At 35.8% G+C, this 17,541-nt stretch overlaps 1 protein-coding gene across 3 annotated transcripts in view; it reads left to right on the top strand.

Moving 5' to 3' along the window:
- Nucleotides 1–12,783, top strand: part of PTBP3 (polypyrimidine tract binding protein 3) — a 50,119-nt gene extending 37,336 nt beyond the window's left edge. For all 3 annotated transcript variants that reach the window (XM_074166869.1, XM_074166871.1, XM_074166868.1), the window contains 8 exons: nucleotides 1,541–1,715; nucleotides 4,873–4,950; nucleotides 5,602–5,741; nucleotides 8,366–8,399; nucleotides 9,039–9,131; nucleotides 9,707–9,923; nucleotides 10,912–10,989; nucleotides 11,624–12,783. In XM_074166869.1, coding sequence (XP_074022970.1) covers nucleotides 1,541–1,715; nucleotides 4,873–4,950; nucleotides 5,602–5,741; nucleotides 8,366–8,399; nucleotides 9,039–9,131; nucleotides 9,707–9,923; nucleotides 10,912–10,989; nucleotides 11,624–11,756 — 948 coding nt within the window. In that variant the 3' untranslated portion in view covers nucleotides 11,757–12,783. The remainder of the gene's footprint in view (nucleotides 1–1,540; nucleotides 1,716–4,872; nucleotides 4,951–5,601; nucleotides 5,742–8,365; nucleotides 8,400–9,038; nucleotides 9,132–9,706; nucleotides 9,924–10,911; nucleotides 10,990–11,623) is intronic.
- The last annotated feature ends 4,758 nt before the right edge of the window (nucleotides 12,784–17,541 follow it).

Here is a 17,541-nt window from a genome sequence, read left to right as displayed (position 1 = left end):
TCACTCTGTCCAGCACAGGGCAGCCCCATGTCTCTTCCCACACAGGGGCAGCAGCCCTTCCACTACCATGTAAACCAAACACAGGGTGTTTTTCAAAACAACTTTTAGAATTAGTTTCCTTGTAATAGCTAAATATTTTAATTTCTGGAAAATATTGTCAATTTCCTCAGTAGGGATTAGTTTGTTAATGAAATTGATACTTGAGACCACGAAGATATTTTTTTTTTCGGGAGGCACAGCAGTGTTAAAAATCATCACTTACAATACTTGAACTGTGGAAGTAAAAAAATAAAGACAAAAAATAAAATACTTCACTTACCTGAGACACTTTGTATTTCTCTTTAACCTATGTGGCCATCTCAATATTAGTAAAAAAATAAAATCAATTTGAAAGTTCCCATAGAAGGTATATAGAAGAATAAAAGACACAGAATATTTATCTATTGCTACTTGCACTTTAGTCCAGCAAGTAAATTCACTATGTGTTTTAGAGATTAAGTATATATTGGAAATCAGTAAAAGTAGTTGGGATTACAGCCTGTTTGTTAGCAATAGCATCTTTTCTTGAAGAACAGTATTAATAATAACATACCTTATTAAATATTTCACATAAATTATAGTCTAGATTATATTAAATAATTATAACAATCCAGTATCTTTTGAGTGGGGTTTTTTCCCCTTTCATCCATCATGATGCTTTTATGACTGGTATAGGCAGAAAATACTACTTCAGTGCTCTTTTTTTGCATAGCTGCTCTTAAAGAGATGGATTTTATAGAATCATTTAGGTTGGAAAAGACCCTTAAGATCATCGAGTCCAACTGTGAACCTAGCACTGCCAAGTCCACCACTAAACCATGTCCCTCAACACCACGTCTACTCGTCTTTTAAATACCTCCAGGCTGTTCCAATGCTTGGCAGTCCTTTTGCTGAAAAAAGTTTCCTAATACCCATATAAACCTCCCCTGGTGCAACTTGAGGCCCTTTCCTCTTGTTCTATTGCTTGTCACTTGGGAAAAGACACTGACACCCCTCTCACTACAACCTCCTTTCAGGTAGTTGTAGAGCGTGATAAGGTCTCCCCTCAGCCTCCTTTTCTCCAAACTAAACAACCCCAGCTCCCTCAGCCACTCCTCATAAGACTCGTTCTCCAGATCCCTCACCACCTTATGTAAGGGGCAGTGCTGTACAATAAAAATCTCCAAATTAATATCAGTACTAGCATCTGATACTGTGTGTTGAGTCGGAGACAAGTACGAGTAGAAGCATAGCTAGAAAGACAAGTCATGCTTGAAGCCATGTTTTGTTCATTGGCACAAGGTGACATAATGCTTACTAATTAGTGGACTACACAGGATGTTTAGGTAAGGATAGTGGCAGTATAATTGTCTGCTTGGTGTTTAAAATCATCTTAAAAACACCTTAAAAACAGAAGATGAATTTCTGTTTGGTTACAATTGGGAGGTGAAAATAAAATAAATTTACAGCGTCAGCTGCCACTAAGTGCTTTGTTTCTGAAAACGTAATTATTTTTCTTCAGGGTCTGGATGGCCAAAATATCTACACTGCGTGCTGCACTCTGCGTGTTGATTTCTCCAAATTAAATAGCCTAAAGGTAAAGTACAACAATGACAAAAGTAGAGATTTCACTCGCTTTGACCTTCCTCCTGGTAATGGCCAACCGCCCCTGGAACCATCCATACCTGCTGCCTATGGTAAGACACCTTGACTTCTAGTGATAAATATACAAACTTTACACTTTTTATACTGCTTTTATGCTCTGGCTTCGTATCAGGTTCATAGAAGGGTACAGTTTGTGTACATTTCTGTTAGGTCCAGTAAAGTTTGTATGGAAAGCAGAAAGTCCTACTCAGGATAAATGAATACCTGAAACTATGACATGAGGAATGCTCTTGGGCAAATTCAAAGTGTTGTCAAAAAGCTACATTTGTAAAATGCTGTGAAATTATATCATTGGTACAGGCAGTATAGTAAATGTTGCATATCAGAACAGTCGATTGCAGTCATTCAAAATTGACACTGGCTGCCTAAAGCTGCTTGAAAATAAGTGTTTTAAGGGTGTTAGCTCTTATTTGTCAGTATTTTAGAATAACTGCCTGACGTAACAAAACTATAAGAAACTTAGAAATCTTACACTTACTTATGTTAGTTCAGCAGTCACCTTCTAAAAGATAAAATTTTAGAAATTTTCTTGAATTTTAGAAGTCAATTCCAGGGCACAGAGGAGACAGTGCCTGCTTGAAGCCACACTGGAGAAGCCTTTTTGACATAAATAGCTCAGCCATACTCATTTAATCAACTTTGATGATAATGCAAATCACCAAACAGATAATCTGAAGACCTCGCAGAAGTGCTCACAGGGCAATTTGAGCTATTTTTTTTTTTCTCTCTTATGACAAACATTAGCAATAATATGCAGCTAAGAACTCTCTCAGCTGTTGAATAGGTATCGAAGTGCTATCCAGTTGGTTAGAACGGTAGCAAGGGCTGGGAAGAATTCCCTTTTTTTTCTTCAGTTTACTGTCATAGTTTGGGCAGATACTTGGTTTGTTTTGGTTTTTTGGACAGTTGGCTTTGCTGGCTTCGATTGGAGTAAGAAAGTGAGTTGAACTCGCTACGTTCTTGATTGATTTTTCTGGTCCCCTTTCAGGCAGTACATTTACATAATGTACAACCATCTTTATAATTTTTTCAAGGATTTGCCATACAGCATCATGGAAGTGTGCTGTTATAAATCTGATATGTTCTGATTAATTGTACTTACACAATTTGAAATGTCAATGAAAGAGGAAAGTACAATTAGAGTAGGTAAAGGACAAATTTGCTTGTAGGGCAGAGGTAATATTGTACATGTGCTATTGGAGGGTAACACATGAATGCTGCTCCGTTTCCTTCGCCCTCACTCTTCCAAGCATGTCTTTGCTAGGATTCTTGTTTTCAGTTTGAACATTTACTGTAATAGTAAGAGCAGCAGAGGTGCTGGTGTAAAGAAGAGTCTGATGTCTGTATCAACATTTGTAGTGCAGTCACAGTGAAGCAGCTGCATAGATTTTTTTTTTTTTTTTTTAAAAAGAAGCTGTAGACAGGGAAAAGCATGCTTGCAGCCTTTCTGTCAGTAGTAACAACATGCATATATTGCCACAGGCATGTTCTGAGAGTCCTCAGTTGCATGACATGAGGAAAAGTTGGGAATTATGTCAGCAATTACACTTCCTGTGTTATTACTAGTGGATGTAGCTTTGGTGGAGAATTATAAGATAAAGCAGGTAACTACCAGAATAATACGTCCATTTTTTTCTGTAGACTTGAAGTTAATAGCAAACCTGAACTGCTCTTGAAACTTGGGGGGTTTTTCCTCTTTTTTTTTTTTTCTCCTTTTGTTTTATTTTTGGTGGTAAAGATACTGCACTATAAAGAAGCAGATTTTGTAAATGTTTTGCATTTGCAAAGTTCCCAGACTCAGCATAAGCAGAGGTACATGAATTAGCTTGCTTTGAAAGCTAGCGGCTAGCCATGAAGCAAATGATTTTACACGTAAAAAAATGCAACAAAGAATTCCAGATCTTTCTGTGCTAGCTCTGACAATTTTTACATGCCTGATTTTGGTATCAGTGTGCGACATGCAGGTCTTATTTTGCAGAATAAAAGCGCTTTATCTATTTCTTCATTAATGTTTCCATTACCATTCTTGGATTGTGAATGAGTGATTAATACCTCTATTGCCAGAACTTGTCACTATAATGCACCAGCACGTGTATTTCAAGAGCACAATGACTTGCTTTGGTGTGATAAATGTATTCAGTTGTTTGTACGGAAGACACTTTGTTGCTACCGATAAGAGGAGGTATAATGTGACGCAGTATTCATGAATACTTGATCTGTGGCGTCTGTTTCATTGGTTGTTTTTGTAATTCATAACAGATACTTCTTAGGATGTTGCATCACCCTTGTCAGTAGCCATCTGCTATTGAATGTAGCTATTTTTGTCAATGGTGGAGGTTTGAGTAGTAAAACAGACGTGTTGCAGGATGTATTTGCTGATTATACGTTCCCCTTTTTAAAAAAATAATCTATTGTTCTAACATATAGAAGAATCCCCAACTCAAGCCTGTGTCTAACTGCCTCTTAGAACACAAGCTTGTGTGCGGCCCAGCGTAGCACTTAACTCCACATGCTAATGTGAAAATCGCTGAGCAATCTTCAAGGCTGGTACTCACCAAATGTTGCTATTCCAAATCTCTGTAATGCTTCTGATGGCCAGGAGAACCATAAAACCCACTGCTTATTTATGAATTAATACAAGCCGAAAAAGTACATCTACTTAAAAAGCAAAATAATATACTTCATGCATCTCAATAGCAAGTAGCTAAATTCAGAACCTCCGATTCATTGTGGTTGTTTGTATTACGTAGCCCATACTGGTTTTAGACTTATCTAGGAAATAGTTGCATTTCATCATTGCAAAATGCCTTTGAGTATCCCTATTTCCAGAAATTTTCTGGAATGCACTTCTGTTGTGTGAATAAAAACTGTTAACATTACATCATAGGTGTCTTAACTTTAATGGATACTAATCTATGCTATGCATTCCTATTCAAACTTGACTTCATTTTAGAGAGGGACATTGAGGCTGATTGGAACATTTGCCTTCAAAAGTGGCTGAAAATTATCTTTGTAAAACATAGAATCTTGGATTTTGAGAGTTTTTAACCCAAACATTTTATAAAAGACGTAGTCATGGACCGAAGTAAGAATAGCAACACTGGAATCTGATTCTCATTGCTGAGAATCTTATTCTCTTTTCTAAAAATCTTAAAATCAATTTTAATTGAATGTGTCTGCTCTCTCTAGGCACCCAAAATGTCATCTTTCCACCATACGTAGGGGCTACGGGGTTTGCCCCAGCCATGGGCTTTGCTCAAGGTGCTGGTAAGTTTCTGTTTTTTAAAGATGTGTTTGCATTTGGGGCTAGTGGTCTGTCTGAACACACCTGCATTCAGAACAAATTGTTTTCAAATAGAGCAGTCAGAACACAATGTTCATTTGAGTCATTCTGATTCTCCTTCTCATATTACTCAGTAAAATTAATTTCTGTAATAAAAAACATATGCTGATGTAGTTTATCATTTAATAAGCGAAGAAATTAAGTGTTGTGATAAAGATTACCTGCAAGAGAAGAAACTAAGCATCTGTTTTTCTAAGAATTGTTAGACATCAGTGACATTCAAAGCTAATGCAGGAAGTCTCTCCTTTTCTGGCTATAGAAATAAATAGTCTTTTAAACTCAGTGATCTTTTCCTTTCTAGCACAGGATAAACTTTCGTACTAAATTATTTTTCTCCTTTCTGGGGCTGCAATTTATGTCCCTTTTTCTTTGGGTGTAGCTGAATATTTCTTCATCTCTGGAAGGGGGGATGTTCTTCCTGCTTTTATTGGTCAGGTACTAGGAATAACTAAATTCCTTAAAAGCGTTTTTTTGATTGAATATTGATGTTTTTGCCACACATAACCTGCTTTTTTTTTTTCTAAAATGTCTTTTCCACTTTGAGAAGCCAAGTGATGCTATTCATACCTTTCCAGGTCTTTCAGTTCCAGCTCTTCCCGGAGGAATTGGTTCTCTTGCAGTCACCACACCTGCATTGTCTGGACACATGACTACTCCTGGTGCTACTGGTGTTCCAGGAAACTCTGTTTTACTAGTCAGCAACCTCAACCCTGAAGTGAGTTTGACTGGTGGAACTGATGCAAGTATCAACTTGTACCAACTGCCAGAAGCCCTCTTGCAATTGTCATTAGCTGAAGGACTGAGAGAGGAAATTTCTGTGCTGATATGAAAAACAGGACAGCTCTATTCTTGTCTGAGATAGTTTGCAATATTGATGAGGCTTAAAAATACCAGTCAGCAGTGAAGAGCTTCCTAACACAATTTACTTCAGGAAACTTATGTTAGCAGCGTAGCTAGTAGTTAGAGAAAAGTCTATGGTCAGACATGAGAAATGTTTGAAGAGGTAAACAACATATATTATGAGTAAACTTACTGGTATCTCTGTTAATGTGACTCCTTTGTGTGCTACTTTATCACAGAGAAGCCAAAGAATTTTTCATTTGTTACAAAACATGAGGAGTTAGAGAAACATGAGGGAAGAGGAAAAGGAGACAAAAGCATTCCAAAACAAGTATCTTTCAGAACACTCATAGGATCTTTCTAGTTTTGCAACTTTTCCCAGGTTGGAGAGGAAGAACACAGGTGCACTTTGCTATTGACATCCCTGTAAATCCAAGTTAATAAATACATGTGTTCACTTTCCATACTGCCACACAGATATTTATTTTTTTCTCGTATTTTGGCAGTAAAATTGCCAAGGACAACTTCTATAGTGGAAATGATATAGCCTGTTCTATAAGCTTACTCCTGTTTCTCAAATATTACACATTGACCCATGCTTAATTAAAAGCAATGTAGCTATCTTTAAAAAAATGTCAGGCTTTCTCAAGACCATGACTTAAAACACAATTCTACTTGACTGTTGACAAGGAGTTCTATTACAGCAATGTAAAATTCTTGTTCATTTTACACACTCATTAGATTCACTTAAAACTGATAAAATTAGGAGTTACTGGCAAAAGGGACGTTATCTTCGTATTTTTGAGGCTTAAAAAGCTGTTGACCAGTTCCTTTAATCTTTGAGTAATTGCTGTGTTTCTGTTTTTGTACTAATAGCTGAATTCTACAGTAAGCATCAAAAGAAACAACTGCAGGTTAGGACTGTAAGACAAGTAAATTTTTCTTTGATTTGTTAATATATCTTATCAGTTAATTTCTGATGATTGCTGTGGATGTGCTTTCTGCAGCCGATTATTCAAGATGATTCTCTTGAGTCTTAAAAGAGTGTGGTCTTTAAGGATAAGCATGTGTGAAGCATAGGTCAAAGCTATTTTTAGGACATTGCTGCTTTACTTCATACTAATCATATCTAAGAAGTTGCCGTGTAGGACTTTGTCGTGCAATGCATGATACAACATAAATACATTAAATAATGCTCAACTTCTTAAAAGGTGAAAAATAAAAATGTACAGCAACACTAATTGTTGGAAATATAAATTGTTTTAAATATTTTTCTTGGCAATTGTGTAGCACTTTTTCCTCAGTAGTGTTTTTTTGAGCCCTGTCACTTCTTTTTCTGTGTGTGGAAAATGTGCTTGACCTTATTTCAATTTATATTTCTTCCCTGTTATAGGGTTCTGTTGTGCATTTGAACATTCTCTCATGACTTTTTAAATTAGCTTGTTTTGTCTTCCAGAAAACTTTTTTAGTAGAAATATTGCAGTCTCATTTGGTTAAGAAGTTTATTTAAATAAACTCTATGCTGAATTAAAATATTTGGGCCAGAAAGATAAACTCTAGAAGCATTTAAATTTTACATTGGCAGTAATTGTTCCTTACTCCTAAATGCTAATGATAAAAGTGCATGGGCTTACACTTAGGCTGCAGTATCTTCTGTTTTTAAATAATTTAGGTGTTTAGTACACATTTCAAATGTTGTAAGTTGAGAAGTAATAGGGCCAGAGAGCACGAGTAGTGCTTCTGATTCCCAGGTATTTTTAGTACTCATTACTAGCAAAACGTTTGTCTCAGTTGAATAAAATTTGGCTGCATTAGGGTGTAAATTATCTTCTTTGGTGCTTGAGGAGCTTGGTACAAAAGGATTTAATTAAAAAACACTGAAGAAAAATTATTTCTTTCAATATTTAGCTTTCTGTTCACAGACTCTAATTGAACACAATTTAAGTACCACTTTCTATACTTCATATATAAGCATTTAAATGGTACATGTATCAATTTAGTGTGTCATGGTCACATACAGAGAAGGGGACAAAACTGAAGATAAAACCATATTTGAAGCAACTGGTTTTAGTTTTGTAGGTATAGTCTGCTGTTTAGAAAATACAAAGGGGTTCTTGAATGCTCTTTTCAGTTTCTAGTTCAAACAAATGTCTTTCATTTTTCAGGGAATGAACTGCTAGCTTGGAAAGAATAAGTTAAAATAATTAAGCCACTTAAAATATTAATAGCTTCGGCAGCATGACAGACTGAGCCTTGAGTGATGAAAATGCACGAGCAGAAGTGTTAGCTTGTTTAAATACTTTATATGTGCATAGAAAATATATATTAACAAGAATTCTATACACTGTAGTCACTGCAGGGAATGGCTTTTGGAGAGACATGTTTATTTATTAGTGTGCAGTATCTCTTCCATTCTTTTTGTTTACCATGCACTTATGGAATAGATTTCTTTATTTGCATGGCTTTAAAAATAATACACTCATTTTATCTTTTAAACAGGCCATCACACCAGATGGACTTTTCATCTTATTTGGTAAGATATGTCAAATGTACCTTGAGAAACTGCAGGGCTAGTATTCTTTTTATTTATCTGGCACATGCTCGTTAATGCACGCTCCATTCTTCTGTCCTTGTCCAGAAAATACACAAGAAAATGTGCTGGTTTTAAAATAACAATAATTTGAGTCAGTAGATGTGGGCCACAGGTACCAAAAAGGCAAAATAGTTACAGTGTCAGAAGAATTTCAGTATGTGGTCTGATTTGTTTAATTCAAAGAATGGGAAAGCAAAGTAAGATGAAAAAACAAAGATTGCATCAGAGGAAATGGAGTACAGAATTGGCACATATGCTATTTGAAGAGGACAATGATTGTTGGCATACTAATGTTTTAATATGCTTCTGTTCAATAGTCCAACAGTGTTAAAGTCCTCTTAAAAACTGAACATAAACATGTAGTTTTATGACTAAGATCCTGGGGTTTTTTTTCCCCATTTCCGAGCCTCAGAAAATAATACACAAACTTTAAAGCTCTCCTTCATACTAATATTCTAACCAAACTGTTTAATGTGGCGATTATTCTTTGTAACACTAAAGTTAGTCAAAAGAAACAGACTTGCCCTTGTGCTGCTTGTAGTAATGCTCTGGATAAATTTCCTTTCTGTATTCCAACAGGTGTGTATGGTGATGTGTATCGTGTGAAGATCATGTTTAAGAAAAAAGAAAACGCTTTGGTTCAGATGGCAGATGCAACCCAGGCTCAATTAGGTACTGATTTTTAAGGCAAAATTATGCTTCTGAATAGCATGAGCGTGATACAGATGAGGAATTTGCCATCTGTCAGTGACAAGCATAAACAAATCCAACATTGTGATGCTTTGCCACATGCAAACTTTTCCTTATGCATCTTAATAATGATCTGTTTGTTTTCATGTAAAAAAAAAAACGTTTCCTGTAGTGGTTTGAAAAATATTCCTGTGAATCTCAATCTAATAAATATTAGAATTAAAACATGATACAGTTTTCCTGTAGTTTATCTTAATAATTCATCACACAATTTTCCTGTAGTTTATCCTATAACTAGCTACTTAAGAATAATCAACTGCTCTTTATTGAAACGATGGTTTGTCTTTTTGTTGCATTTAGTCTGGAGGTTATATTACATCCATATACTTGTTTTAAATATAATGTCATGACATAACCCACCTAGCAAACATGGAAGTTGCAGTTTAAATTTAGAATGTGAAATCTGACACTAAATAGAAGGCAATGCTAGTATTCAAAGAATCCTTTTTTCCTTCCCATCCCTCCATCCCTGTTCAAATTTTATTTCCACTGATTAGCTATCAACTACTTGAATGGACAGAGGCTTTATGGAAGGGTCCTTCGTACGACCTTTTCAAAACACCAGGCAGTTCAACTTCCTAGCGAGGGCCAGCAGGACCAAGGTCTGACAAAGGACTATAGCAATAGCCCTTTACATCGCTTTAGGAAGCCTGGCTCTAAGAACTTCCAAAACATCTTTCCTCCATCTGCCACCCTGCACCTCGCCAACATCCCGTGAGTATCTACATGTGTGATCTTCTTGGAAAGATGTTTTTTAGGTTATATTCTTAAGTTATAAAGTCTGATGTAAGATTTAAATTTCCTTGGCTTCTTACAGTTTCCTGAGAATTTGGCTCTTTCTGCTGCATAATTAACAATAAGGGAAGCCTTTAACTGTCTTTTTTTTTTATTGTTAGAAAAGAGATTTATTGAAAGCTCTTCTTTATGAGTTTTAATACAGTTTATATTTTCTTGAGAATATGCTTTTGTTTTGCATATATTACATCCTGTATTAAAAATTTTTGCAAATATTAAAGACATAGATTTTACATAATATACTGGATTTACATTACATTAAATTCATCATTGGCATTGATTTTTTTTTTCTTTAAAAAAAAAGTATTAAGTTCTTTAAAACTGAAACAACCCTTTTTTCCATCTAGAATGTTGACAACAATGTGTGGAGTGACAGCCAAGCATAAGTTTTTACAGACTTTTTTTGTTTGGCAGTTGTGCAGGGAGGGAAAAGGAAAAACAATGGAATTTTGTCCAAATAAATTTAGAGAGAAAAAAAACAAAACAAAAACAACACTTAAAAAATGGGTCTTTGAGTAAAATAGAAATCTTTCGAAATTGAAAATATGTGAAGCCCACTCACAGTAATTACAAGATGAAAAGTATTTCTGAAGTTACTGACTAAGATCTTAAGTGATTTTTATGCAACCTGAATTTAACTAAGTGGGGAACAGGGGAGGATGAAGAGCAGTAGAGTGTATCTGAAATACTTTTGTAGCACAGTGTGGTGCTAAATCTTAGTGTCAAAGTCAAGTTGTTTGGGATAAACTGTTGACAAGGCTTGTGTTGGTGAAGAAAGTTTTTGCTGTTCAAATTTAGTTTAGAAGCCAGAATTGAGATTTTTATACTATTACAGAACTCTGTGCTCTTTTACAAGTTGGGAGGGTTTTGTTTTGATTTTGTGTGTTTGTGTGGTTTTTTCAAATAGGCCTTCTGTTACTGTTGATTATCTGAAGAACCTTTTTGCAAATGTGGGATCTACTGTGAAAGCCTTCAGATTCTTACAGTAAGTTCTCTTGTAAAAATGCTGAGCAAGCTTTTATCCTGGAGGATGGCTAATTGCGTTTTTGGAAAATTCCATGTGCATATCTACAGGCAAAAGCTGTATAGCTCTGGCAATTTTTATGATTATTCTAATTTTTAAATTTTAAATTGAACACTAGGTTAGCAAAATTAAATGAAAAATATTCAACCGTTTGGCAAATTCAACGTGTACATACTCGCTTTAAAGAAATACAAGCTGTGTATATGTAAAATGTCAGGTAAAAGATGACAACGAATATGCACTAACATTCATTAAGATTGCTTGGCGGCTCTATTTCAGCATGATAAGTGCTAGAATAATCCCATATATATGGGTAATGCAAGTGTTTCTTAAAGGTCTTCAAGCCTTATTTTGATCCTGTTTTTTGAAGTGCAGTGTAATGGAAGAATGGCATGGCAGTAGGCCATTAATCTGCAAAATTTGTATAGCTTTATTATTTCCTCATTTTAGCAGGTGCATAAATAGTTCTGATTCTTTCACTGTAGAAGAGTTCAGTGTGTGTGATGTGGCTGAAGAAATACTTTTGTCATTTTTTGTGTTGGCTAGTGCAATGAAAATTTGGTTAGGATTAATAATCCTTTTTGTTGTACTTCAGGAAAGATTGCAAAATGGCTCTTATCCAGCTGGGCTGTGTGGAGGAAGCACTTCACGCTCTCATTGAGCTTCACAATTATGACCTTGGAGAAAACCATCACCTCCGAGTTTCCTTCTCAAGATGTACAATCTGACTTTTCCGTGAATTTTCCTTTTCAGGCTGCATGACAGTCTTAGTAAAATCTTCAAATAGAGACTGAAACAGCTGTGACCAGCTCTGTCTCTTAAGAGAAAAAGCTCATTCATATACAAAGAATTAAGTGATGATCTTTTCTGATTTTAGCTGCCAGTATGTGATCAAACTTAAATATTCATCCATAGAAAGATTATTCTGTAGAATTGCTTTAGCAACAACATTTATCATTAAATTTCCCACTTAAAATTTTATTTTTAGAACATGCTTCTAGCTTTTGTTCGAAATCAGCCTTACAAAACACTTTGGAGTGCTTTTACAATATACCAAACAGAGTATTTCTAACAATAGAGTAAATCTACTCTAGACAGATTAAACACTAATTTGAATGTGAAATAGTGCTTGGGTTTCCTGAAGAAAAGCAAGCACTGACTGTGAGTGTCCTCTAAATAGTATTTATGTTACCAGGGTGTGTGTTAATACTTTGGCAAATCTTTACAAATAACTTTTAAAAAAAAAAAAAAAAAACCAAACAAAAAGTCTGTGCTGTTCATATGGGTTAAATTATTAGAGAAAAGGCAGTGCCTTCTCTCTGGGGAGTAAAAGATATTTTACATGGTATCAGACTTAGCTTGACTTAACCATGGAATAGAAGTTTGAAGTCTTATTTTTACTATGAAGTGATGTTGTATAATAGTACTTTGGAGAAAATAAGACAAAAAAATAGTCCTGATTTCAAAGAATTTTTTACATTTCTTTAAAGAAAAAAAAAAAAGAAAAAAATGTTTACAATCTTATGGAAAATATTCAGGTCTATGATGGTTTGACAAGTTTTTAAGAAGTTATTTTTGTTAAGGTCATCTTTGGGGGCAGAAAAATCAAACTTCAAGAATTTTTTGTACCACTATAATGTCTAATACCTAAATTACTGTGTATTTACCTAATTTCTGATTATGTGCCTTACTATGTTCTTATGATACAATACCTTAGAGTTTTATCTGAAGTATCTTAAAAAATATATTATGGGATTTGTGAAAATTGTGTTCTTGGTCTTTTTGGAACTGTTTTCCTTGATACTTCAAAATGTTTTTTCCATTAAGTAAAACTCCGAATTGGAGTGGGAATAAGGTTTAACTCATTACATAATTGTAGAGGGATTCTTTGAATCTACCTGGTTGCAGTTTTCTGATACCAGTACTTGGCTGAAAAAGAATTTCACACCCAGAAAAAATGCACTAAATAAAACCTATAGAGAAAGACCAAACAGCAAATTCACTCCAGTTTCTGGACTTCAGCCAACTTGTTGAGAAACATGCACTTCAGAATACTCACTGCTTTTTTCTTTCAATATTAAGCTTCAAGTAATAAAAAGCCATCATTCCTTCCTTTGTAAGTATGAAAAATTGTTTGATACTGAATGTCCATTTCTCTTTGGAGAATGAGCTAAGACACAGTTAGTTTTGGTGTTGAAAGTACGTATGAACTTTAGTGACTTCCAATTGTATTTTAAAAGCTTAAATTTCATTTTAAGGGATTTTTCTTTCTAGTGTTTACTTAACCACCTTTTAAAGAGTCATTCCTCTCAAACACAGCATTTGTTTACTTCTAACTGCTGCAGAATTTGTTTCTGCTGTAATGTTTTCCACTCATTCACTTTGGTTTTTCATTAATTTATGTGAATTGTATGGCTTCTTTTTATCTTTCTAGAGGAAATGGCATGTTTCTGCCATGATCTGTGTATTCTGGAGTGAGATTTTTCAAATTTTGTCTGGATTATTTTTGCAAAATTGTCAAGGTACTAGCTTGCCTTCTTTTAATGCATGTAAACTAATGAGAGGGGCAGCAGCCACTCATAGTAAAGAAAGTGACAGACCTCTCTACTGCAACAGAAGTGTGCTATTTGACACACCCTCATTAAGAGTCCTTCCCCATCTCTCCTGGGAAGCACTGGAAGGTGGCTATAAGGTCTCCCTGGAGCCTCTTCTCCAGGCTGAACAACCCCAACTCTCTCAGCCTGTCTTCACAGGAGAGGTGCCCCAGCCCTCTCACCATCTTCGTGGCCCAACTCTGGACTAGCTCCAACAGGTCCATGTCCTTCCTCTGTTGGGGAAGGAGTCAGATGTGTGTCCAGAGCTGGACACAGTACTCCAGGTGGTGTCTCACCAGAGCAGAGTAGAGGGGCAGAATCACCTCCCTCGACCTGCTGGCCACGCTGCTGGGGATGCAGCCCAGGATACAGTTGTCTTGCTGGGCTGCGAGTGCACGTTGCTGGCTCATGTCGAGCTTCTTATCCACCAACACCCCGAAGTCCTTCTCCTCAGGGCTGCTCTCAATCCATTCTCCACCCAGCCTGTATTTGTGCTTGGGATTGCCCCGACCCAGGTGCCGGATTTATATTCAGATGTAATATATGTAATTTATGTAATAATATTCAGAGCATACTATTTACTGGAAGGTTAAATTGGTTTAGGAATAATAGACAATGTTATCTTTGGGATTTGAGATAGTCCTTCCATTTTCCCCCATCTGAAGTAGCTAATTCAGCTTGATAAAATTTGAAATAAATTTAAAAAAAAAAAAAAAAATCATTAAAAGAAGTAATTGTGTGGTGCCAGAGCATCCTATTAAAAACTTACACATTTATGATTTTAGCAAAATGGAGTTGTAAGCAGGCTTATTCATTTGCATAGGCCCTTTTTCACCAAGACACTTAATTATAATTTATGTCTATGTTTTACCTTGTTAGCAGTCACATTGGTGTCAGTTAAAGAGAATCTTGCTGGACTGGGAATATTTCTTGTTAACTGCACATAAATTGGTTTCATAATACCAGGTCATTATCCATAAAATATGCTTTGTCACTTTTCTTAAGAATTACAGCTACAGAGGAGAGGAATCACATTAGATCTGAATGTAACTCTAAAGCAGGAAAAAAGGAACCTTATATTTGAGAGCTAATGTTGGCACATATGAGGAGCCATATATGTATACTCTCTGTGTAATATGTTATACACGTATACAGACGTGTGAATCATGCATTTTAATTTATTGACTCTGCTAGCAGAAGATTGGAAAGCTTAATGAAACATAAAGGGATGAGGGTCTCTGAGTGTCTCTCAAAAAGAGAAAGGAATAATTTCTCAGTTTTAACTTAATGTTAGAGTATAGCTCTTGTCAGCTCTGGACTGTTTGCAGTTTGAGATGTAGACACCTACAGTTTAAGTTAGCAGAGATTTACTATTTCTTAATTTAAGAAACATTTGGGTGGTGGATGTTTATGATGTTTGCTTTTTGATTTTGTGATACATTTATCATGTATCTTTTTTAAATTCTCCCTTATTGTTGCTCTGTTTCTGCAGTTGAACTCTTGTCAACTTACTTTTAGATTTGTGTATATCTTCAAGATGCTGCCTCTTAGGGAGATTCACAAGAAGTGCAGACAAGCTTCAAAACTAATAGTACATCTTAATGTTTGTTTAGCAGAATGAAGGCACTAGTTAAGGCTAGTTTATCTCGTTTGGTATTCTGCCTTGAATAATTAAAAGCAAAACTATAATCCCTTGTTTATCACAATGCATTGTTAGTGAAGGATCAGGATAAATTCTTATACTTTGCGATTGATTTATTAGTGCCTGTCTGGAAAAGCATGGTTGCGTCTCAGTTTTTGATTCTCTAAAGCATGTATGACCAGCCCCCTTGATAACTATGAAAAGAACAGGATTTGGGAAAGAGTGGGATTATTCTACAGATTCTAACAACAATGTAGGTTCAAAAGGAACCTACCTTGTTCTGCCTCTCACTCAGATTAGGGCCATCTTCGAGCAGTTGCTCAGAGAATTGTCCAGTTAAATTTTCAGTATTTCCGACATTGGGGATTTCACAAGTTCTCTGTTCTTCTCACTGTTCCAATGTTTGACTGCCCTCATTGTGAATTTTTTTTTCCCTAAATACATCATTAGTCTTTAAAGATATAGCATCCTATGTCTGCCTTTTGTCCTGTTAACTGTGCAACTCCCAAGAAGATTCTGGCTCCATCTTCTCTGTACTGTGGCCTTAAGTTGGTAATCTATTCTTTAATATAGGTTCTTGATTTCTGTTTAAATAATTTGTGAAGTCCCTGGTAACATGCGTAGTGTGACCTGGGACTTGTACTCTAAACCACTAGTGGTCATAATGTTACTGCAGGTACTGGAAATGGTTGAGGGTAGAATTCTCTGCCTACGTATATGTCAAATCCACAAATCAGCTCTGGGTTACCTCTAGCTCCAATTTTTTTTGGTGGATGCACACTTGGTTCAAAGTGTAGTAAGGTCTTTTTAACAACCCAGGAGCAGTTTAGTGCCTTTTCAACTGACCTGTGATTGTTGCATAATGGTAAAACTTTTGCTTCTTTGGATTTCTTCAAATGTCTTTGAACATTAGAACAAATTTCTGAAAATTTGATCCCTAATTTGACTGGGTTGCCTTGTCTGCTGGTCCTTTCAGTTGCACTTTTTATGTGCACTGATAGATTGAGGTCCTTTTTATACCTACAATATCCCACGTATCTAAGGAGGTTTGCCTATATATGACATTTTCTGATTACCGATGGCAAACCTGTGTTTGTATGCCAAGAAAACTATTTGCCTTTTTGATAAAATTATATGCCAGCGTGGTTGTGTGACCAAATATCTTGTGCTTCTCTGATTCCTATCAGTGGTAAAGTGATGAGTTCTGTTTTTATAAGGGATGTGGACCTAGTGCTCATCATTGTATACTGTTAGCTCATTCTGCTGTTTTTCAAACGAGAGGTGAACTGCTTACAAAAAGTTGCCTTTACCTTTTGCCCTGGTATGTTGTTAACCAGAGCAGAACTCCCAGACAATGTTTTTACTCTTGTGCTGAAAGGATACTGGTCAGATTGCACAGAATTTTTTCTTTAAATTAACTTTATCTTCTAACTGTATTCTGAAGATTGCTTCGCTGTATACAAGACTGTTTGCCTGCTCTGTTCAAAGCAAATCCTAACAGTTAGGAATTGTGAATTATTTCAAGAAAGAATGGTAAATTTCTGAAGTATTTAACTTCAGGGTTTTATTGCGGGGGGGGGGGGCGGGGCGAGGATTGGGGACAGGAACAAAATTGGACCAAAGTTTATGTGCCTTCAGTAGTCTTATGGTTAGGGGGTTTTCATGTCCATTGCTGTCTAAAATATACTACTTTTTTTTTTCCCCATGGAAGTTGTATGTCTATATTGGTAAAAATGAATGTTGTCCACTAATTACACCTGAAGTGAATTACAGCTGTTTCAATAGAGGTTGAATTATCCCTCTGCTTTTACCATTGCCGTTTTTTTTTCTTTTGTACTGCAATATGCAGGAATCCAAGCATAACCCACATATTTCTAATTTTGAATAGTAATAAAAAGTCGTGCCTGGAGCAGTCCCAAAGAAATGAATTGCTGACGTAGTTAAAGGTCCTTGATAGATGAAGAAAGCTTTTACCTTAGCAGACTAATGTAATCACTGTAAACAGTTTTTTAGTTCTTGGAAACTGTGCATTATTTATGAGTGGGAAGCTACCACTTATGTACTTAGTTCATTTTAAGCACTTTCCAATTCTTTTTGAATACATTATCGGCTTTCGGCAAAAGTTCGCCCTAGAACTGCAGCAGCACAAGACAAAGGTTGCTAACCAAGCAGAGTCTTGCATCAGAACATCACCTCGCTCTCTGACCAAAGACTGACTGTTCCGGTTTTACTGAGACATTTTGTGGAAAACCTGTGTTTTCTCTCACGCCCCTTTTT

The sequence above is a fragment of the Numenius arquata genome, chromosome Z (assembly GCF_964106895.1).
Source record: "Numenius arquata chromosome Z, bNumArq3.hap1.1, whole genome shotgun sequence".
NCBI lineage: Eukaryota > Metazoa > Chordata > Aves > Charadriiformes > Scolopacidae > Numenius > Numenius arquata.
The sequence above is the reverse complement of the archived record's forward strand: the minus strand, read 5'-3'. Positions and strand labels throughout refer to the sequence as shown.